The 19,438-nt window shown below is 43.9% G+C and overlaps 1 protein-coding gene across 1 annotated transcript in view; it reads right to left on the reverse strand.

Moving 5' to 3' along the window:
• GPC3 (glypican 3) overlaps positions 1 to 17,616 on the reverse strand; it is a 411,502-nt gene extending 393,886 nt beyond the window's left edge. The window contains exon 1 of the mRNA XM_036931239.2: positions 17,295 to 17,616. Coding sequence (XP_036787134.2) covers positions 17,295 to 17,469 — 175 coding nt within the window. The 5' untranslated portion in view covers positions 17,470 to 17,616. The remainder of the gene's footprint in view (positions 1 to 17,294) is intronic.
• Between the last annotated feature and the right edge of the window lie 1,822 nt (positions 17,617 to 19,438).

Here is a 19,438-nt window from a genome sequence, read left to right on the forward strand (position 1 = left end):
GGAAAATCTATGTTATTAATGCAACACATAAAAGACTTTCCAATGGTGCTCAGTAGTGACTTTTTTCCTCCTTGCTTTTTTCGGGAGCTATGAAAAACAAAAATAAATTACCCAAACAGGTGACTTGGGGATTTCCCTTCCTTTCGCATGCTTTCACTGAGAAACTCAAAAATTGCTAATAGTAACTTCATTCTTGTGTCAAGCCATGGGTGATTCAGATACAGAGCTCTCCCGAGCCCAGTGTGGGCTCCAAAAGGCAGTGCCAGGAGGGCTCCACATTAAGCTGAAGGCAACGAGCTTGGATCAAGGGTCTCCCGGTGGGCTGCTAGTCTTAATATGACCTGTTTTCAGGAAGCCCACCAGTTCTCCAGACCACAGCAATTTGGTTCTGATCTGCCTCATTTACCTTTAACTTTCTTTTAAAAGGAGAACTGCAATGAAAGAGAAATGGTGACACAGGAACTACAGAGCCAGTTCTCCCAAACTGTGCTGACCATGCATGTCTAAGGAGTGCTGGGTTCAAGGTAGCTCATGCTACAGTCTGCTGAGCCAGTGAAGGAAAACCAGTTGATGCAGTCACTAAGGCAGTTCAACTCACAGAAGGATGACCTTCACTGAGCAGGAAAATCAAAGGCCTGTGCCCCCAGGCTGCTGAACCCCCATGTGGGACACAGCATTCCCACAGATTCAAGCCTCTGCTCTGCCCATGCCCTCCTTCTTCCTCTTCCAAGGTCCAGCGAGCCCTCCATGCACGGTCCTCATCTGCCTACATGTCTGCCTCCCCCACGAAGAGCCAAGAGAGGGGAGTAGTTGACTTTCAATCTGCATTATGTCCTGGGTTCTCAAAACTGGGTTTGGGGGTAATTCCCAGAAATGTTGAGCCCTTCATAAGACTAGTGATTAGGAACATGGCTCTGGAACCAGACTAGGGGGGTTTAATTTAGTTCATAGCTATTTGACCTTGGACAAGTCACTAAACCACTCTAAGCCTCAGTTTTCTCATCTGTAAAATGGGGCAAATAATAATACTCAGCTGGTAGTTCTATGGCAAGGATTAAATGGGATGTGGCTCATAAAGAGCTTAGCACAGGGCCTGGCTCAATAAATGTTAACTATTATTAGTGCCACCCCCACCACAGGTGCTCAATAAAAACTTGCTGAATTGAAGTCACACCAGTGGGAATGACTAGCAGATGTGAAGCCGGCCAGGGTTGTTTTGTTGTTGTTGTTTTTAGGTGTCTCCCACCTCACTCTACACCAGATGACCTCTGAGAATTTTTTCCTCGTCCTTTTCCCTTTGCTTTTCTTTCTTTTTGGAGAAAAAGGATAGAATAGGGGATAGTTAAGCTCCACTTTGGCAGATCTTCAGTTTTTCATTCAGGGCAGAAAACCAAGCCTGGCAAAGTCAGGCAGATGATTTTCTGAGAAATATGACAAGGCTATTAAAACCTCTAAATGAAAGTTGTGTAATGAGCATGAATCTGAATACATTTAAATTTCCTCTAGATCTAGTAATTCCAGCAACGTTCTTATATATTTTTAAAGTATGCTTTTGCAAATGTGAGGCGTCCAAGGCCCTAAAAGATAGTGGCATTTCTTCCAGGGTGGGCATGGGGAGGGGACGCCCAATTGTCATGACAATTAACCCCTGGAAATGCACAGGATTTTATTACCAAATGGGTGCCTGAGGAGATTACAAGATTTTTAGGGTCTTTCCTATCAAGAGAGCAACCTGCATGCCTGAAATAATTAAGAAGAGACTCAATTATCTAGAAAAAACTGAAATTTCAAACCACCCTGCTTACCTAAATGAGAAAAGCTGCTTAGATGAAAGCATCAAGACTTCTATTTAGACAAGCCTTAGCAAAGATATACAAGGAGCTAAAGAATGGGACCCCCACATTCTTCCCTAAACCATAACAATGCCTGTTTATGTAAATTGGATTTTCAATAACAGAAGAGAATCTGAAAAAACATGTTTTCATTATTGTCTCTGAAAAATATGCAAATGCAAAAAATGAAAGTCAAGGGGCTTTCACTATAATAGGCACTCAATACCCTAAAATATTTATTTAAGTGAGTCAGCCTGGATTGCAAGTGGATCTAAGAAACAGGCAATGGCTCTTTCTCCTTTAAAACGCCTGAGCACAGTGCGAGGAGGCACAAAGATTTCTCTAATTCTCTGGCAAGTTGAGTGCATGTTTATTCAAAAACTTACTTTAAAAAGAAATACAAGTTGTAGTAGATATCTATTTACCTTTATTTGGCAGCCCCTTCCAAGCTCTGGGCCAAAATATAAATATCCTTGCCTCTATCATCATCACCATCTGACAATCAAACCCTCCCACATGACCATAACAACCTCCAGGCGCAAACTAAAAGCTCATTAAAGACTATAGGAAGGCTATTTATAGAGGAACTAAACAAAGAAGGAAAGAACTATTAGCAAAATTAATTAGACTATTCATACTTTTGACAACTATTACTATTGGTTTGAACTCAAGTATCCAGCTCATTTACTGGCAGGTATTGATAGAACTAGAGAGACACCGCATATCCAGAGTTTTAAACTGACCCTATAGTTTTTTGGTTCAAGTACTCAGGTTTTGACCTATACTCTGTATATCAGCCTTTCTGTTGCTGTTTAGGCAGCTGATAAGAGGCAGAAATCCTTCTTGCTCATTAGGCCATTAGCCGCTGTTAAGCAAAGGGCTGGGGAGGGGGGTGTTCAGTGGCACAGAGGAATGTGCTGGACTTCACATATAAATCCAGCCCCGATTTGGGGTTAAGAATTTAACCTCAAAAGGCTGACAAGTCATAAATTTGCCCGAGGTTCATATATATGTGTGACTTTCACAGTTTATATTTCCTAGCCAGGACTCAAAGTCAAAACATGCCCCTGATTAATGAACGGTACTAATTGTTATTCCTGACTCGAGAACATTAGTCTTTATCCAAAATATTTTCTTAAAAAACACACAATCTCATACCTAAAACTCTCTGACTTAGGGGAGTTTGGATGACTAGTTGGAAAAAAATAGGAAGAGGAGCCTAATGTTATCTGTGACTTGGTGCTACCATTTTGGTACTCAAGATTGACTCAAAAGCTGCCATTTCATTGTGTCCATCAAGCAAAGTGCGAAGGAATGTCCTCCAAATCTAAACATATGAGATAAAGCAACCATCTGTGACTCCACACAAAAATTGAGCTGCAGAGGGAGCGGGGTGAGGAATGGGGGGAAGGCTGAAGTATCTTCAAGCACATTTTGTCTACCTTATCTTGTTAAATATTTATACATAAGTGCATAACCTAACAACAACCTTGGCCAAGCTTGGAAGAGACAATAGGGACAGGACAAACAAGATCCCCGTAAGGGTAAAGACAAAGAAAAAGCACTGAGGAATAGTCCAATTGGAATACACTCTCCAACGTAAAGTCAAATTTGAAACTAGGACAATAAAATCATCCTACAAGTTCTAGAATGTGATAACTTCATCAAGGAAAAGCAAGCTACAATTTGGTTAGCCTACAAGGTAGGTGTCAGTTCTAACCCACACTAACTGTTTCAAAGGGGCTCCCTCATCTTTAGGAAAAGGAAAGGCATTCAGTGTAAGAAAAGAGATTTCTAAGAACAGAGATGCAGTTTGCATTCATTGAGAATTGTAACAAAGTGAGAGAGATGTAAACTACAGAGCAATGATCTGAGGTACTCCAGTCAGATATATTTAGCACTTTCCTATCTGTACAAAAAGCCTTTTAAACACTCAGTTATTAGAAAGTGGAATGTAAATTCATGGGTGCATATATTAGAGCTTCTCATTTTCAAACTGACTAAGGAATCGAATTTCGCAGTATCCCAAGAGAAGTAACCAGGTACCTAAACCAAATATGTGGGCAGAAATGGAAACCCTGTTTTCTCTCCGGAATCACTGAGGGCAAGCGGATGTGGAGGAGGCAGAGAAAGATGGGGGAAGAGGGAGGAGAGAAGGAAATCAGGAGCTATAGGAAAAGGAAACACAACATAAAACTAAAATACAGAGGATAACATAAAATATTCCGCTCATCTATTTTTTTTAAGAACAAGAAACACAAAACTGTTCAATAAATATAACAAACCATAAAACACCTTCTGTTCTAAATTATAACCAGTTGAGAGAGAGTGTGAGGGTGGGGAGGAGGAAGGCAAAAAGGGAAGGTGTGGGGAGCAGTCGGGGTGATGGACGGAGGGCCCGCAGTAGCTTTGGAGGGACACTGAGCACCAGCAGGGTAGTGAGCGTGGTTAGAACCTCTGCTGCTCCCCTAGCTATGGAGGTCAGAGTAACTGGGGTAACTGCTTGTCCCTCAGTGAAATGTTGTTGAGCTTTTGGGGACTTTACTCAGAACTGTTAGTTGATAAAGCATCTCACTGCTACAGGACCTAACTTGAAAATAAACTAGATACTGCAGAGGGGTGGGGGAAGACTGTGAATGAGTGGAAAAAATGCTGGTTCCACCGTCACCTTCAGGCTTTGTGAATGAGGCAACCTTGCTCTCTGAAAGAACAAAGAAAAGACAATCTGACAGCTTTTGAAGGCCAAAAGAACCTGCAGGCAACGTTATTAAATTGACCCACAGCACTGAAATTTCAAAGGCAAAAAATGACTTAGGTTTTAGAAATTAGCACTGGTATAAAACCTTCAGAATTCCATGGGGCAGGGGTGGGGGATAAACCTTTATTTCAGAAATAAACTTTGAAGTTTGAAAACAGAGCAAAAAATCTGTTCCTGAAAAAAAAAAAGAGGGGGGGGTACTGTTTGAACACTGAGCACGGTTCTTCCATATGGTGCTTTGAAACTTTTAGAAGTTCCAGTCTGACTTCTAGGGACAGCAGGAGAAGATACACCCCCAGAATGCCAGCAGAAGAGAAAATGGGAAACCACTGAGATCCCTAAGGTAAGAACAAAATGGTCTCGGAAGATATTTGCCTCTGGCCACACTAAATTAAGCCAAGGCCTAGACAAGAAGTTCTTCCCATCTCAGGGAGCAAAGACTCTGTATGTTCAGAACTAGGCACAAAGTCATCAGACATGGAGTAGAGAGCCTGGAGGCTCTGTCTAGCCCCTTCATCCTTACATTCTTATTGTCATTATTCTCTCTCTCTCTCTCTCTCTCTCTCTCTCTCTTCCTCCCTCCCTTCTTTCTGCCCTCCCTCACCCATACATTTCTTGTGTATAGGTCTCTGAGACCACATCAGTTGAATGAACAGTACAAGCACAGCACAAATGTGAAAAATCAAAAACCACTGATCCATTATGTGATGTGCAAGACCCTCTCTTAAATGCTCTAAGGTTCTTACCCTCAAGAAGCTTACACTTGGAAGCAGCCATTTTCAAACTTTAGCATGCATACAAATCACCTGGGGATCTTGTTAAAAAATGCAAATTCTGGTTCAGTAGGTCTGGGGTGGGGCCAGAGATTCTGCCCTTCTTACAAGCTGACCAGGTGATGCCGATGCTACTGGTCCATGGGCCACACTTAAGAGACCAAGACTGTACTAAGAAGAAAAAAGTCAAGTACATAGTCGTAGGAGTAAGTGAGAACCAAGGCAACAGGAGAAATGACAGCAGGGTTCACAGGCAGAAACAATCCCATGTAGTCATGGGGAATCATGAAGTGATTCATGAAGAAGGTGGCATTGCACTGACACCTTGAAAGATGTGTAAGACTCCAACAGGCACTGATGACAGGAGATGGTCAGGTGGTCTAAAAGCAAAGGCTTGGAGGCAGACAACTCCAGGGTCCTTTCAGCAATGAGTTTGCAGCCTGTTAGGATGAAATAGAGGGCACACATGCCAACGAGGTCAGAGTGACAGACACCATGGAGGCAGACTTGCAGGACGTAGCTATTTAATTTGGGTGTGGGATGTGCAAAAAGAGAAGTCAAGGATGACTTCAAGGTTTCAAGTCTGAGTACCACACAGAGATGCTATCCCCAGAAATGTTGACTGTTGGAGACAGACAGGTTTGTGCAGATAGAAAAAGAAAATGATGGACTCATGTTTGGATCTGTTGAAAGCGAAGCACTGCGGGACTTCTGGATGGGGCTATGGAGCAGGCAACTGGGAAACACTGAACTGGGCTGCAAGGAATTGATCAGGTTGGAAAGAGATATGAATCATTTAAACAATGAAGATAATGAAGTCATGGGAATGGATGTGGGAATGAACAGAGAGAAAAGGAAAGGGCAAAGGGCAAATGCGACTGGAACCTTTGCATCTATAACAGGTAAAAGAGGGCAAACCAGCAAATACGGAATCAGCTTTACTGCAGGAGGGAATGCAGAGTATAAAAGGTCACAAAAATCGAAGGAGTATGCGAATCTAAGTGAAATACTTTATATCCAAACCCTATTCCTTCCCCCTCACAATCCAATGGCTATAGTAGAAAGAGCAGGGGCTATACAGTGAGACAAATCTAGATGCCAGTCCTGGCTCCACTGCTTTGGGAAAGTAAACCTTGCAGGACCTCAGTCTTTTCATCACTAAAATGGAGATGACACCACCTAGCTTTCAGGTTTGCTGTGTCAATTAAATGAAAAATGAACTATAAAACAACCGGCATGTAGTCAGTACTCAGTAAATGGTAATTTCCATGACTGTCCCTTGTGGCCCTTCCAAACTATTCCATCAACCTGAAAGTAGCCTCAAAAAATCTACTGGAGAACAACTAGTTTCAAGCATACGTTGAATGAAGTAGAAACCTTGATGAAGACAACCTCTTCAACAACATGGAAATTAAAGAAACTGTTTATGCCAAAGAAACCGAAAATTATACAAGTCTGCCCCACCCCCTACAACCCCCCAAAATTATTACATCTCCGTAGACACGATTAGCTCAATTACACAAGTATTCCTAGTATTTGCTGAGAACCATATGTTTCAGAGACGAGCCAGCAGGGCCAAGAATGAAGTGGAGTAGACTCCAAAAGCTACACAGTTACAGCTTCCATTCCTCAGAGTGGCAGAGTGCTCCCTCTGATGGGAGCCAGAGGGGCCTCCGTGGTACCATCAGGCCGGTCCATGGAACTCAGATCCAACAGACATTTCATGAGTAGTGCCACTGTTTGCACATAAGATATGTGAAAGCCAGGCTTTCATGACACAACTGTAAGGTATGATTGTGGGAGACCACCCACTGGCAAGAGTAACAATGCGCAACCATCAGTTTAAATAACACACATAATTATCAATTGCTATAAAAAATAATAGAAATCTGATCCTTGATTCTAATGTTCTTCTCTATATAGAAGCCTGGAAGTGTGTGTGTTTGGGAGTACCTTATCTTATTTGCAGTCTTGGATCATGACAACATATACTTTCTCTTAATCAACAGAGTTCTTGAAGTCTTTGGCAGTTTTTTTTTTAATCACCAGATGTTGGCAAAATATTTTTTAAGACATGTCACATGCAAAAGCCTGGAAAATATCATCCACACCCATGACTTCCAACTTGAACCTATAGGCTGATGACTCCCAACTATGCTTCTCCTGAGCTCCAGAATAGTACATACAATATTTCCCAGTGATCTCATCTATTCCTAGAGTTTCAATTAAAATCTGTATGCCAATAAAGACCAAGTATGTATCCCATGCCCTGCTTTCTCTCTCTTCTATGACCCAAAACACAACCTCAACTACCCAGTGGACATTTCTGCCTCAGTGATCAAAGGACCCCACAAACTCAACCTGTTCAAAGTCAAACTATTTCACCCCTTAAAAATATGTTCCTTCTGTATTTCACTAACTTATTCAACAAATATTTACTGAGCACCTATTATGTGCCATAGCCCTACCACCCAGAAAAACTAGAGTTCTAGACTATCCCCTCTGTCCTAATATCTGGTCACCAAATCATGTCTACTCTACTTCCTCTATTCTCTCAACTTGATCGTTTATTCTCCTATTTACCACCATACTCTTTTACCTGCATTACTAAAACTCCCTGCCTTCACTCACTCTCCAGTCATCCTCCAAACTGAATAATATTTCCTATTCTTAAAATGTCTCATGGCTCCTCATCATCCTTGGATACAGCCCAAGGAAGCATTTCCTGTCTACTTTTCTAGTTATCTTTCCTCTGCTTTCCCCACTTCTATGCTCCAACCAATCAAAACTATTCCACTCCACCAAATGTGTCATTTTGTCCCTTTGTACCTTTTCACATACCTAACATGACAGCCCACTTAAGGCAATTAGGCAACTCTCCTCTATAGCTCAACTACCCCCCTCACCACCACCACCACCAATTGTGGTGTCCAGCTCTACAGCAGCTCTCACTGAACTGCCTCCTTGACAGTCAAGGTTTTCCTTATCTGGCTCCCTCCCTAGGCAGTGATTTTATCTCATCAACTCCTAACTCATTACCTTGCACAGAGTCAGTGCTCAGTAAGTGTTGGGTGAAATAAAGAGTGAATGAAAAACTTTAAATATTAATGTAGAGATACCTTAGCAAGTTTATTATTAGTAGGTTCCTTTTCTCAGAATTTCCGTCTGTTTTCCGAGACAGTTCCATGTGGCTCCCAATGCAATCACTGCATGAAACCGAACTTGGAAACTGCCCCTTGGGTCACATTCTCATCTCTATGGAGTTCAACAAGTAATGCAGCCAGTGCTAGAAGTAGTTCTCCAAAATGAGCCAAATTCACACTTTGGGTTAACCATCACTACTTTAAACCAGGGTCACGTCTCTGTACTTAGGGAAATGATGGAACTTGGTGAATAAGCCCTGTGTTATCAGTGACAATTAGCTCTGCAACAGTTTGGGGCCAATCCAACTGAAAATGGTTTATTAGAGCTCCAAAACACTGTATACCCCCCTACTCTTCCCAGTGTAAATTTGGCTTATTCTCTAGATTATTGAAGGCATTCAGATGTAGGGATATTATATGTGTGTTTGTATGAGCATACAAATGTGTGCACATATGCACATTTGTATGTGTGTGTGTCTTGGAACCAGGCAGGTCCGAGAACTCAGAACCTGCAGACACTTTATGAGTGGTTACATTGTTTGTACATAAAATATATGAAAGCAAGGCTTTCACAACACAAATGTAAGGTATGATTATGAAAGACCACCCACTGCTAAGAGTAACAATTAACTTTCAAACAGTTTAAAGAACACATAATTATTCATTGTTGCTATCAAAATAATAAAAAATATATTTATACATATATAATCCGATGATGTATACATATATCTATGAATGTGTGTGTGTGTGTGTATATATATATATATATATAAAGCATATCCAAACACCACATTTAGAAAAAACTACAGCTAGAAAGCTCTATTTGTCACTTCCTCTTCAACCTCCAGTTTTGAAAAAGGTGCAACAAGGCTCCCAAGACCACAGAGAATAAATATGTTTCTACTCTACCACCCCTTCCTCAGTCCCTACTGCAGTTTAACTTAGACAATGATGCAGTCAGAGAATCGGTCCTTCTCTAGGTGTATGCTGTCCTAGGATCACTCAACAGTGATCAAGTCCTGCAGACTGTGTCTTTAGGTATTTATTCTTACATTCATTCCAACCTTTATTAATAACTCTGTGTGAGGTACTCTACTCACCACTCTAGGAGATATGGTGAATCAAGCAAGGCTCCTGCATTCAATGAGCATAGGGTCTGGCAGTGGTTATGAATAAGCTATGCACTTCAGAACCCATGGATACTAAGTAAAAAGAGGTACAGATAAAGTATTTCTGGAACCAGATGCAATCGGGGCACATCTCTGTATCCTCTCTGCACACATACAAATCCCCAAATTCAAATGTTTTCCAATCCTTGCACTCTGTTATATGCCAGTGAACCTTCTGATATATGCCAGAGGGCTTTCAATCTCCTGCCTGTATCTGGCACTCTAACTCCTCCTCTCTTCACCATGTTTCTCTCAGCTTTAACCACACAACCCAAAATCTGACTAAGAGCAATGGAGAATCCCAGGATGGCAATACATCTGTAAGTATCAATATGCAGAGTCTGGAAGAGCAGGACCATAATTGAGGAGGAAAATATGCAAATAGAAATTCTTATGTTATTTTCAAATGAATGTCATCCCTTTCTTTTTCACCCTCTTTCCAACATGGGCCCCTAGCTGAAAGAGCTCCCAATGGGTCTACCCCTAGCCAACTAAGTGAGTCTTGTCAGTTGACTTGAAAAGTTTGCCCTAATGCATACAGAAGTTAAAAGAAGTCTCATGAGGCCCTTTATCCCACTCCAGTGAAATTTCCATGGCTGAAAAAAATCTACTTTGGATTATGTCCTTTTAAATGTATACTTACGAAGCTTAATGTTTAGGTAAGAAACACCAAGCACTCAAGAAAAAACTTACATACATTCGGTATATGTTTCTGTAACTGACACCAAGTTGCATTATTTTCACAAACCTAAATACCACAGGTCTGTAAGCTGAAGATAAATGCTGAATATGCATTTACACATATGTGAATGTATTTCCTTTATCTTTAAGCCACTTAGAATAGCCTTATAAACAAGCACAAAATACTTACCTCTTGTAAGGTTTGGCTAGTCTACTTCTTCCAGGGCATTATAGTGCAGCCAAATGAATTAAACCAGTACCTTTTATCACATACTTACAGACAAGTGCATTTTTGACTTGGAAAAAGTAGTTACTTTTCTGGAAACCTCAGTACATTAGTAAAAGTGAATTGACTACTTACATACCGGTTTTATGGAAATTTTATGTTTGCAAGACATTTCTAATTCCATTCCTTCACTTAGACTACAAGTATTTTTGGAGCACCTATTATTTATTCTATGCACCGTGCTAGACACTGTGGATACAAAGATGAATAAGATACAGTCCTCAGCCTCAGGGAGATCAGAGTCCAATAAAAGCTGATATAATTATGAACATGTACCTTAAAGATGCTATAAGCAGGATTTCTAACTTTCTGGTAATAAATTTATTTTCAAAAGGCAGACTCAAAAATGTCAATTAAAATTCTCCCCTAAAATTTTGCCTTATTCTGGTTTTATAAGAAATAAATGCATGCTTCATTGTGGAAATTCTGAAAAGCACAGAACATTCTCAAAATCATTACTTCTGTGAAATATACTTCTTTCAGCTTTCAGGGGGATGGCTAGAATACCATGGGTGGAGGTTTCTTTTATAATGGGCTTTACCTTCCCTGTCCCTTGTTGCTGCCACTTTCCCTTGTATTTTATCTCCCTTCCTATCAATTATTTATCACTATAAGCCTATTAAGTATACTTCAAAGAGCTTAGTAGATTTACTAATCTAGCATATAAATACAATTGCAGCTACTAGAAGTAATTAACTGTTCGGAACACTAGCAATGCATTTTGGTCCTACCGTTGACTCCTTTTTACTCATGAGGGAAAATACAAACTCTCAAATAAGGCTTTATCCAGCTACACACAAAGAGAGGCAGAAGGGAAAATGCCTTTCTTGGTAATCACTCCGGATTCATTTTTATTTAAAAATGGCAAACAAGTATTCCTAATAATTAGTACTTGGATAATTGATCTTTAATTGGCCCAATTTGAAGTACAGAACTAAATCTTCACTTTGTATATTCAACAAGGTATTCAAGTGAGACTACAATGTTGCAGTGAGCATTTTCCCCTCACAGCATTTCAAAACGCACATTTTCTCTGCTGACATGCCCACCTTCACCTTGCTTTCTGGATTGCATTCTCCCTATCATTATATCTCAGAAGGTAAATTCCCATTACTTTATGCTGTCTTGAAAGCCAGTCTGGGGTCCATGACTTGGATTCTGTTTTCTGATGCTCATTTCTTAATGGAGTGCTAGGGATCCTATTTCCAGCCAGACAATTTGCTAAATATGGGCAGATGAGTAGGGGATTTTGCTGCCCACACTTTCCATTAGACCCTAAATCACCCAAACATCAAACCCATTTACAAGCTTGGCTAGGGCTGAATAGAAGTTGGTTCCAGGTATGGTCTCTTGAATTGAGCCTGGGCACAAATTCTGATCCCAGGTTACAGAAACCTGTGAGGTACTTCAACAGGTCCATGCATGTGTTATAGCTCCACTCCCAAATATGGTAATGTCAACATAAGTGAGAAAGGTCTAGCTGACATTAAATCAAAGAGAGTTTGATTGAAGAGATGTCTTACAATTTATGTACTATAATAATTGTTGATCTTTAATGATACTAAGCCAGTCATAACAACGTTGCTAATTTCAATTTGTTCTTGGGTGCACACCATTAAAAAGCCCTTCCTGATAGTAAGAGTCACCAGCTAACTGAGGTAAGCCGGAATCTGTCTCCAGTCAAAATATATGAAACCTGAAAACTTTGTCCACACACCCCAGGACCGTGCCATAACAATTTGGGCTTAGGCTCTGAAACTAAAGTGACATATAGCTTAAGAAAGTATTTGAGAGTTCATAGGGAATACATAATGATCTAGAAATGCTATTATTGTCAATTATTTAGTCAACGCTAAGAGCAGTGTGCTGAACACTACATCAAATGCAGTGCTTTCCCTTTAAGAAGCTTATAATCTAAAACATACAAATAACCATATGCAGAAAAAAGCTAGAGATCAGAGTAAAAGGAAGCATTCACAAAAATGTACAAATTCAGCATGCCAGAACTTTTCAGTTGAGCAATATGATCCCCAGTGAAATTCTTTCCAAATGATGTATCGTGTGCACAAGTTATAAGTGATTATCTTCAATTTTCTTAGAAATGAGTAACAAGATACCTCCTAAGACCCATGCTTTTGTATATGCATCAAACAGTAAAGTTGGCGTGATCATTGATAGCTGCCATTTAAGGAGAAAACGTATTTTCTGTCTTGTCTCAGAGCCGGCAAATCCAGGCCTCTTCATTCCCAGGTTGGTAATAAGCAGCCTTTTTCTAGGCTACAGTGAACAGCAAACATTGCAACTCTAAAGATGGAAGCAGCAGAATGCTCAAAAATATTGCATCAAAATATTGGATACAAACCTACCAGCCCATAAGAAACACACACACACACACACACACACAGATTGCAAAACTGACACCATCTGTGTCATCTAGCATCCATCAAAATCATCATATGCATGTATTTCCTAATGCTTACAAACGGAATTTACTCCAAGAATTCAGAAAACCCTTTTTAAGATGGCGGCCCTATTAAGAGACTTCTCCCTATCTCCCACTTCAAATCTTCAGTTCTTTTCCCTCGTCCAGGCTGGCTATTGTGACCATTTCAGCCAATTTCCTGGAGGTATTTTCTAGCCCTTTTCACCCTATTTAATCCTACAAGTTTCCTGAGAAGCCTGTTTACTTGTACGCTCCCCCACTAGACTGCGAGCGCCTTGACAAAAGGGGCTGTGTCTTACTCCTCTCAGCACCTCCAGTCCCTAGCACAGAGCCTGCCAAAGAGCAGGCAGTCTTTGACTTCCTTCAGGCCAAGGTGCTCCAGCGATCATCAGCCACCTCCTCAACCGGATTAACGCTTCCCTCTAAGCACACCTTGGTACCAATCATCATGACGAACGGAATAAATATATTCAGACCACATTTGAAAGAATTCTCCAATGTTCCAAGTTAGCACACGACAGCACCATTTTTTCAAAGTTTTAACAAATCACCTGCTCACCCAAATGTCTAGTGCAATCTCAGAGAAGAGAACACCCTCCCACACCTCACTTCTTATTCTTCTCCCCACATTAGGTCCGTTAACTGCTTCAAACTAATTGGGCAACCACATCTGGCAACCCAGATATGGTTGCTAGTTCTCACACTTAAACAACAACAACAAATACCAAACTCTCTCTGTTTCAAGAACGTTGATTTTTATTTTTATGTTGTTTCATCTATTTTGAGAAACTCCAAGTCAATTTTGGCTCTTTCAGGCTGCCTTTTCCCCAAACAGGCATTTGGCCTTCTGGATTGGTTCTTGCACTTTCCAAGGCCCTCTAAGGCAAGAATCCTCAATCTTTGGGGAGTTGCAACACTACCACAGTTTGTTTGATTTTCTCATTTCCATCCATCTCCTTCACCACCCCCCAAAAGTGGTGTATGGCATTCATAAAGTGAATTACACTTGATTTTTGTTTAGAGGAATTTTTTTTCAGACTTCTGTAACATTCCCTTGAGACAATTGGAAACATCATTGTCTGATTACTAGCTCACTTTCCTTGCCTAAAATTGTATCCATTCTTGATTGTGCCTGTGGGTAGGTTAAGCAAAACAAAATAAACATCTAGACTTATGAGCTCATTGGCTCTTTTCTGAATTTTTCTAAATTAAATAAGGGCAAAAGAGCTGCACTGAAAGTCAGTTATATGGATTTTTCTGCCAAATGCTAACTCTGTGTGCCTGGTTTCCATCTGTGGTGTTTTCCAAGTTACAAATCCTTGAAAAAAAAAAAAGAGTGGGGTATGAAAAGATCTATGGATTTGGGGGACATGCTATTTAGAATTGCTATCCTGTGCCTTTGAATGCTCTAAAAGAAATGGGAACATGAGATTGTAAGGCTTTAGATCAGCTTTGTGGAAGTCTGGTGTAGTCCTTCAGCACCAGTGATTTATTTTTTAGGCTGGCTGATTTCAAATGCCATTTAGTCTCATCCATATTAGCATAAGAAATGTACCTTATCCACTCTAACCCAATTCTGCTAATGGCCAAAGTTAGCAGTCAATCCCAAATGCTCCCCCTAAGTGAGACAGGACATTTTTAAGGATTTCTCCTTACTGGGACCAAATCTCATTTTATCTGGGACAAAGAAAGCTTTAACGCAGTTAATACATGGAAGCAGGCAAACTGAACATGGCTTAAAATACAGATGGGAAAAAAAGTCAAGCGGTCATCATGATGGTTCATAACTATCAAATAATTTGCAGCTCTCTTTCATTTTCCAACCACTGAATGACAGCAGCAAATTACACATTTATTCACTTTGAAATTATGCACTTGCCATTGTATTTGGTCTTCCATTATCATCTCTTCTCTGAAATACTGATGAGCTCTTTCCACATATGGACATGAGGATTTTCACCATGTTTTCCATTACAGTGACTGTGTTTGCACAAATGAAATTAAGGACACATGGTTTCACACCAGAACAGTATTGGAGATCTGCGTGGCCCCCAGAAAATCCAGGCTTTATAGTAGATGTATGGGCATTGCCATAATTGAAGTTTGACTTAGCTCCAGCAAGAGTCAGAACAGTGCCAGCCTTGTAGAAGCACTGCACATGTTTGTTAAATAGAAGTGAAATAGGGAAGTTGGGTTTATATGGTGAAGACCCCTGGAATGTTATTTTTCCTATAGAGTTTGTGAAATACTAAAGGAAGATGAAAAATCTCCATTACAAGTCCCTGTTCTCCATAGTACAGCCATCCTTAGGCAGGGAGCTGGGAGCTGGGAGGGAGGGAGCCCAGGCCAAATCTCATACACACAGTGTGTGGGCCCTCCCAATACTTTTATACAGATGCTGCAAAGAAGCCCGCAGCCAGAGAGCTGGGGGAGGGGGCAAGGGGAGGCCAGAGTGAGTGTATGTAGAGGGGATTGCTAAATGAGTTATCTGTGTGTTCCCTCTGGTCTTTTTCTTCTTTTAAGCACAACCTTTACTCCCTGGCCTCAAATCAGCCAAATGTGGCCCTCAACCCCAACCTCTGGCCACATTCATCTTATGGGGCCTCATCCTGGGAGGACCAATTTTTACATTATCAACAAAAGCATGTTCTTTGGCCTTAGCAATCCAATTACCATGGCACTTGGAGGGGAGAGAGATTCGCCTGTTGTTTCAGCTCTGTGGAACTGATTCATAGGTTGCCCCTTACAGCTCCTGCACACGCCCACGTGGTACGTTATTAACACTTAACAGGGGAAGAGGTAGTTCTACCCTCCCTTGGAGCGAAATCCTGCAAAGCATATTTAACATATGCGCAAATGCATTTCAGTCGCCAAAAAGGGTGACCAATTACCTTTGCAACTAAACAGCAGGCTCGCTCGGCTCTTTTCATCCACCTAAAGAAAAGGCTGAGGGCGCGCTGGCTGCCTAGGTAACCTCCCGCTAGTGAACACTCGCTGGCAGCGCCCACAGGGCGCGCATCGCATTCACAACTTGGTCCAACCATCAGGCCCGCCTGCCTGACTTCTTGAGAGCCACGAGCCAAGTTTTGGCGAGGACTGCTCCCCGATCCCTCGGAGGCGCGGGACGCACGCCTGGCTGGGTGCCTGGGTGGTTAAGAGACCCCGGAGACCACAACGTCTTACGGTTTGCGAATACAACCGGCCGTTTCTTCGGAGCGCACCTCTGATCAATCAACCTGCTTGAAACCAACTCTTCTTGCCCTGTCAGTGTAGCAACTTGTCCTAATTGGATTCTAAGTCAGGCTTTTAGGAGCCCAACCGCGTGGCAGTCAATCACACAAGGCCATTAATATTCATCTGTTGACAGCCGCAGCCCTCAGCTAAGGTTAAAATATGTCCTTACAACACGAATCTGATTGTGCAGAACAAAAGGCAGGCGTTCAGAAACTTTCCTGCACCTAAAATCATCTCCCCTTCAGGGTCCAGCCTGTCAAGAAGGCAGATGAATTTGAGAAGGGGAGGAGTTAAATCATCTTTGGACTCTTGCTCCCTGAGCCAGCAGCACCGTTTTCGAAGCGATTTTGCCAACCTAGGTAAGGGACGCTGTTATGAAGGAACAGACTCAGTCCTCGCATTGTGGGGACGCTACTACTGAAAAGTTTCCCTCAGAGTGTCTTTACCTGCCACTGAGGATTCGGAGGTCTGTCCTCAACTTTGCCTACACTTGGGCCCGTGAGCCTCAGGAATCCAGGCTGCGGAAAGGAGGGTGCGGGGGCCGGCTGCGGGAAGAATGGCCGGAGCCGGGGTCCAGCTAAGGCTGAGAGCACTTACGCGCGAGTGAGGGTGGCCAATGCCCGAGGCACCAGGTCGGATGCGGGAAGCCCGTTTGCGCGGCCCGAGAAACCAGCTCCCACCTTCCCGCCCTCCGCCAAAAATGGGGGATCGCGAGAAAGCCATCCCTGCCGATCCTCCCACTCGCACCTTCCCTGACAGCGCAGCGAGCCTGGGGGATGCGGACACGGTCCACGCACACCCTTCTGCCCTCCCTCCGTAGACCTGGCCTGGCCCGGGCACAGCGACCACTCCCAGGTGCCCAGCGGCAGAGCGCACGACCGCGGCCCCACGGGGCCAGTGCACTCTGCCTATGGCCACCATGCACCCGCTGGACCTCCGCGGGGCGCGGGGACCGCGCGAGGGACTCCTCCTCACCTGGTACAGGGGTTTCAGGCACCCACTTGAGTCCGGGCTGCAGTCTCTGGAAGAAGGAGCGGACCTGATGACAGGTGGCGTCCGGCGGCGGCGGCGGGGGCTGAGCGTGTCCCAGACAGTCCAAGCTGAGTAGCATCGCCACCGCCAAGCACGCGGTGTGCACGATCCCCGCCATCCTGCTTCGCGGGGAGCGAGGAGAGCGCGGGAGAATGGCAGCGGGGACGAGAGCAGTCCCAGGACTCGGCAAGCCTGGCAGTGGCCCTAAGGAGCGGGAGACGTGCCGCTACCCAGCCGCGGCAAAAGTTTCCTCGCAGCTACCTGGGCGCTGGGCGAGGGCGGGAACGGTTCGGACTCGCGGGGCGGGGCGGAGCTGGCCGGGGCGGGGCGGGGCGACGAGGGACCGGGCGGGGCGGGGCGAGGCCGACCGCGCGGCCAGGAGGCGGTGGCGAGCCTGCGGGTGCCCGATGCGGGGCTGCCGGGGCGCAGAGGGCTCCGCGGCGCGCGGACCCGCGGGGGGCGGCCCGAGAGGAGGGCACGGGGTGCGTGCGGTGTCTCCCGGCCGCCCAGCCCGCTGCCCGCTCGCCGCCGCTCTACACAGGGCGCTCTGGCATAACTACTGCAGAGGGGCTGCAGGCTCGGGCACGCTGATTGGCTTCCCAGCAGCCGTCCCCTCTGACTGGCTCTGGGAGAAGTTCCCCTGTCTCACTCCTCCTTCCCGCCGCTCATTGGCCTACAGCCGGGAGGGCTTTTCCCTTCAGGATTTTTGCGACCTCTTCAGCCTTCCTTGGGGTGCGCTGGGGTCCCTCCCTGGCTTCGGTGCCCCCTCTTTGCTTCGCCACAGGCCTCTTCCCAGCCGGTCCCAGCTCATCGCTGGCCACCAGAGCCACACAAGGTCTTCCTCCGCCGCACAAAATCCACCTCCTCTTCCTGCTCTCCGAGGGGCTTCCCTGGAACCGTTTTCCCAAAGCAGCTCCTGCTGGGTTCGCAAGCCAACCCACAAATAGTCACATTCAGAGGCAGCCGGAGGCCGCTGTGGGGTTCACAGCCTGCCTCATCTTTGAATACTGTAACTAAAAAGTCTGAAAGCCCGTGGGACTTGCCAGGCTTGATTCAGCAGAACCACACAAAGTCAGAGAAAGCACCTGATACCAGGATGTTAAAAGAATGGCTCCTGCAAGATAGCCCTGGGTGACCCTCCAGGAAGCAAAGCATAACCGGTGACAACAAAATAACCTGGGGCTTAAAGCCAGCCTAACTCTTTAGAAATCATTTTACACAGCAAAGTCATTGAGCTGGCCTGCTTCTTAAGATGGAGTAGAGGCTGCTTGTGAAAGGTCCCCTAGACCCAAATTCCCATCTCCCCTGCTTAAACTTCGCCATTCTAAATCCAGTTCTTTGAAATTCAAACACCTCTCAGGTGGCTTCCGCGGAGGAATGCATTTCATCATTACCTATATATTGCTCCTAAGTAGGGATCTTTAACCCCATGTTCTTTTTTTGTGACTCACACACACACACATCTTAGCACAGTGCCTTGCACATAGTAGGAACTCAACGAGTGTTTGTATGGTGAAATGATTTAACACCCCAGGGTGAATTAGTTTCTCCTCTGTGTTGTTTCGGATCTAGTGAAAGTAGGTTTTAATATGGAGAGAAAAGGGTGCGCCTCCACCAGGAATTCTCCAGGGAGCAGTGAGTTGGTGGGCTGGGGAGAGGCGGTCGTGTGCCAGAACTTGTGGGCTGAGAAGAGAGACAGAAGAATAGGTTGCTCTACCTTTAAGGAAGAGGAGCTCGTTCATTCACTCAGTCAATTAGTCAGTCATTTGATCACAAATATTTGAACTCCTACTGTGTTCCAGACACTGTGGCATACAGACAAAGGGGATACAAAGATTAACCCACGGTACCTGACCTCAAAGCACTACGAGTGTAATGGGGAAGGCAACCCAACAGAAAAATGTTAACCCAGCGGGTGGTACATGCTCAGGTAGAGGCAAAGGGAAATTTCCACGGGGCGAGGGTCTGCATCAGAGAAAACTTCCCAAAAGACATGACGCCCTACACTCAGGCTTAGACAACCAGTAGGAGTAGAGGTGAGAAAAGAAGATGCGGGGAAGAGTGCCAAGGGACAAGAAGCAGCATGA

Source organism: Manis pentadactyla, chromosome X (genome assembly GCF_030020395.1).
Source record: "Manis pentadactyla isolate mManPen7 chromosome X, mManPen7.hap1, whole genome shotgun sequence".
Lineage (NCBI taxonomy): Eukaryota > Metazoa > Chordata > Mammalia > Pholidota > Manidae > Manis > Manis pentadactyla.